This window comes from Olea europaea, chromosome 12 (assembly GCF_002742605.1).
Source record: "Olea europaea var. sylvestris chromosome 12, O_europaea_v1, whole genome shotgun sequence".
In the NCBI taxonomy this organism is placed as follows: Eukaryota; Viridiplantae; Streptophyta; class Magnoliopsida; order Lamiales; family Oleaceae; genus Olea; species Olea europaea.
This window is the reverse complement of record NC_036248.1, coordinates 20,703,309-20,705,133: the sequence shown is the minus strand read 5'-3', so window position 1 is coordinate 20,705,133 and position 1,825 is coordinate 20,703,309. Positions and strand designations below refer to the sequence as shown.

The 1,825-nt window shown below is 37.4% G+C and overlaps 1 protein-coding gene across 1 annotated transcript in view; it reads right to left on the bottom strand.

Annotated features, from left to right (window-relative positions):
• Positions 1-839: 839 nt before the first annotated feature.
• The window catches only part of LOC111406041 (transcription factor RF2b), a 5,504-nt gene continuing 4,518 nt past the window's right edge, over positions 840-1,825 (bottom strand). Inside the window, exon 4 of the mRNA XM_023035221.1 lies at positions 840-1,590. Coding sequence (XP_022890989.1) covers positions 1,211-1,590 — 380 coding nt within the window. The 3' untranslated portion in view covers positions 840-1,210. The remainder of the gene's footprint in view (positions 1,591-1,825) is intronic.

Sequence of the window (1,825 nt, the reverse complement as noted above, 5' to 3'; positions counted from 1 at the left end):
TCAAACATGCTACGCTTTAATTATTGGAAGAACCCAAATACTCTCTCTCATAGTGAAAAACAACTCAGCGTGCAGCAATCCCAAAAAAAACTCAGCAAGCTTAACACGTGCAAAGGAAAAGTGATGTCTAGTAGTAGACACGCAAAAGAATATCTTTGGAATATTCTGAACCACTCATGAACATCACAGCAAAAATGAAGCATAACCCTGTATTTCTTTTAGAAAATTTCCTAATTGTTCCAGAGCAACAAGAGGAATAACAATTTATTTGCATAGAAAATCTAGGAACAAGAAGATTTAATCGGAAATATTTAGTCCTTGTAAAGCCCCCAGGTGGCGTATTTTTTTGAGACTCCTGTATGTCAATTTGCAAAAGTTTCAGCATGTGGAGGTGGTCTGGGCAATCACAAAATAGTTACACATTTTAAGTGGTTCCAAAAGCGCGCCTTTAATGAAAAAATTAAAATTTGACTTGCTCGTGACAGAGCATGATGAAGATGAAGACTCTCTACCAGTTTAAAACTTCAAACGAGGTGGTTCAATAAACCATTGCGAATGTCATTTGGCATACTCAGATGACAATAAACCTGTATACTCGCAATTTGTCAATGAAGATTAAATCTTATACCTATAAATTTAGGTTACCATGAATATGGATCTGCAATAAACTAAGCATGTTTTAGAGAATGACAAAAAGTTGAATGGATTTTGCTGCAAGGCAAGTTAAGAAATATTCAAAAGAAAATGACATTAGAAATACTGCATTTTACAACATGAGAGTTTCTGTGAATGAAGACAAAATGATGTGCATGTCTCATTACACCCTCTGACATTATGAATTAGCTGATCGAGTTCCCCCTCGATCAATAAATGACAAAATATACTGTATTCGAGAAGGTTCACATGATAAGTGAAACTGTCAACACCACAATGATAACCTCCCATCCCAAGCCAGGAGATGAATTCCATCACAATATGTGATCTCGAGTTGAAGCAACAATTTCTCAAGGAAAAAACAAGAATTAATCAACTGCCAACGCCTATGACAATGAATACCGAACCTAACAAAGCTAATGAAACCTAAGACCCCAGTTATATTATAAAAAATGAGGAATCTTGGCAATTCTGGATGTTAAACATGGTCAGTCTATGAACAAACAAATGGGGTTGGTCCGGCTAGGGCAAAATGCACAAATCAGAAAAACATGAATCAGAATGTACTTGTGCTTTCACTTGCTGAAGCAGAAGGGTCTTCTGATTTCACAAGATGAGATCCACGGCTACTGATGTCAAGGCCCTGAAAACGGCCAAGAGGATCCTGCTGGAATGCATTAGAAGTAGCCTGTGTATGAGCGGCAGAATGCATAGGGTGCGGATTAGTTGACATGCCAGCATGAAGAGGATGAAATTGTGGCATCTGAACATTCTGAGAATCATTTGGCCTAGATTGAGGCCGATGAGAAAAGAAAGCGGACTGGTTATATTGAATATGCTGCATTGCTGCCAAGTCGTATGCATCTGAAAGGGCTGCTATTTCTCCTGTGGCAATTCTGAGTCTTTCTACTTCTTGCTTCAACGCTTCGTTCAGCGCTGCATTATATACGTAAAATTGGAATTGGAATCAGAAGCGTAAATGTTACATATAAAATCCATTAATCGATAATTATCAACTAGAAACTGGAGAATTCTTTTTGCAAATCTGTTATAATCTCTAAATTGCTAGAGCAAACAGGGAATGCATTCCTGTCTGTCGATGTGGTAATGAGGTCTGATACTATAATAGCTCTTGAGAGTAGTATAAAACAATGATTTTTTAGAAAGATGA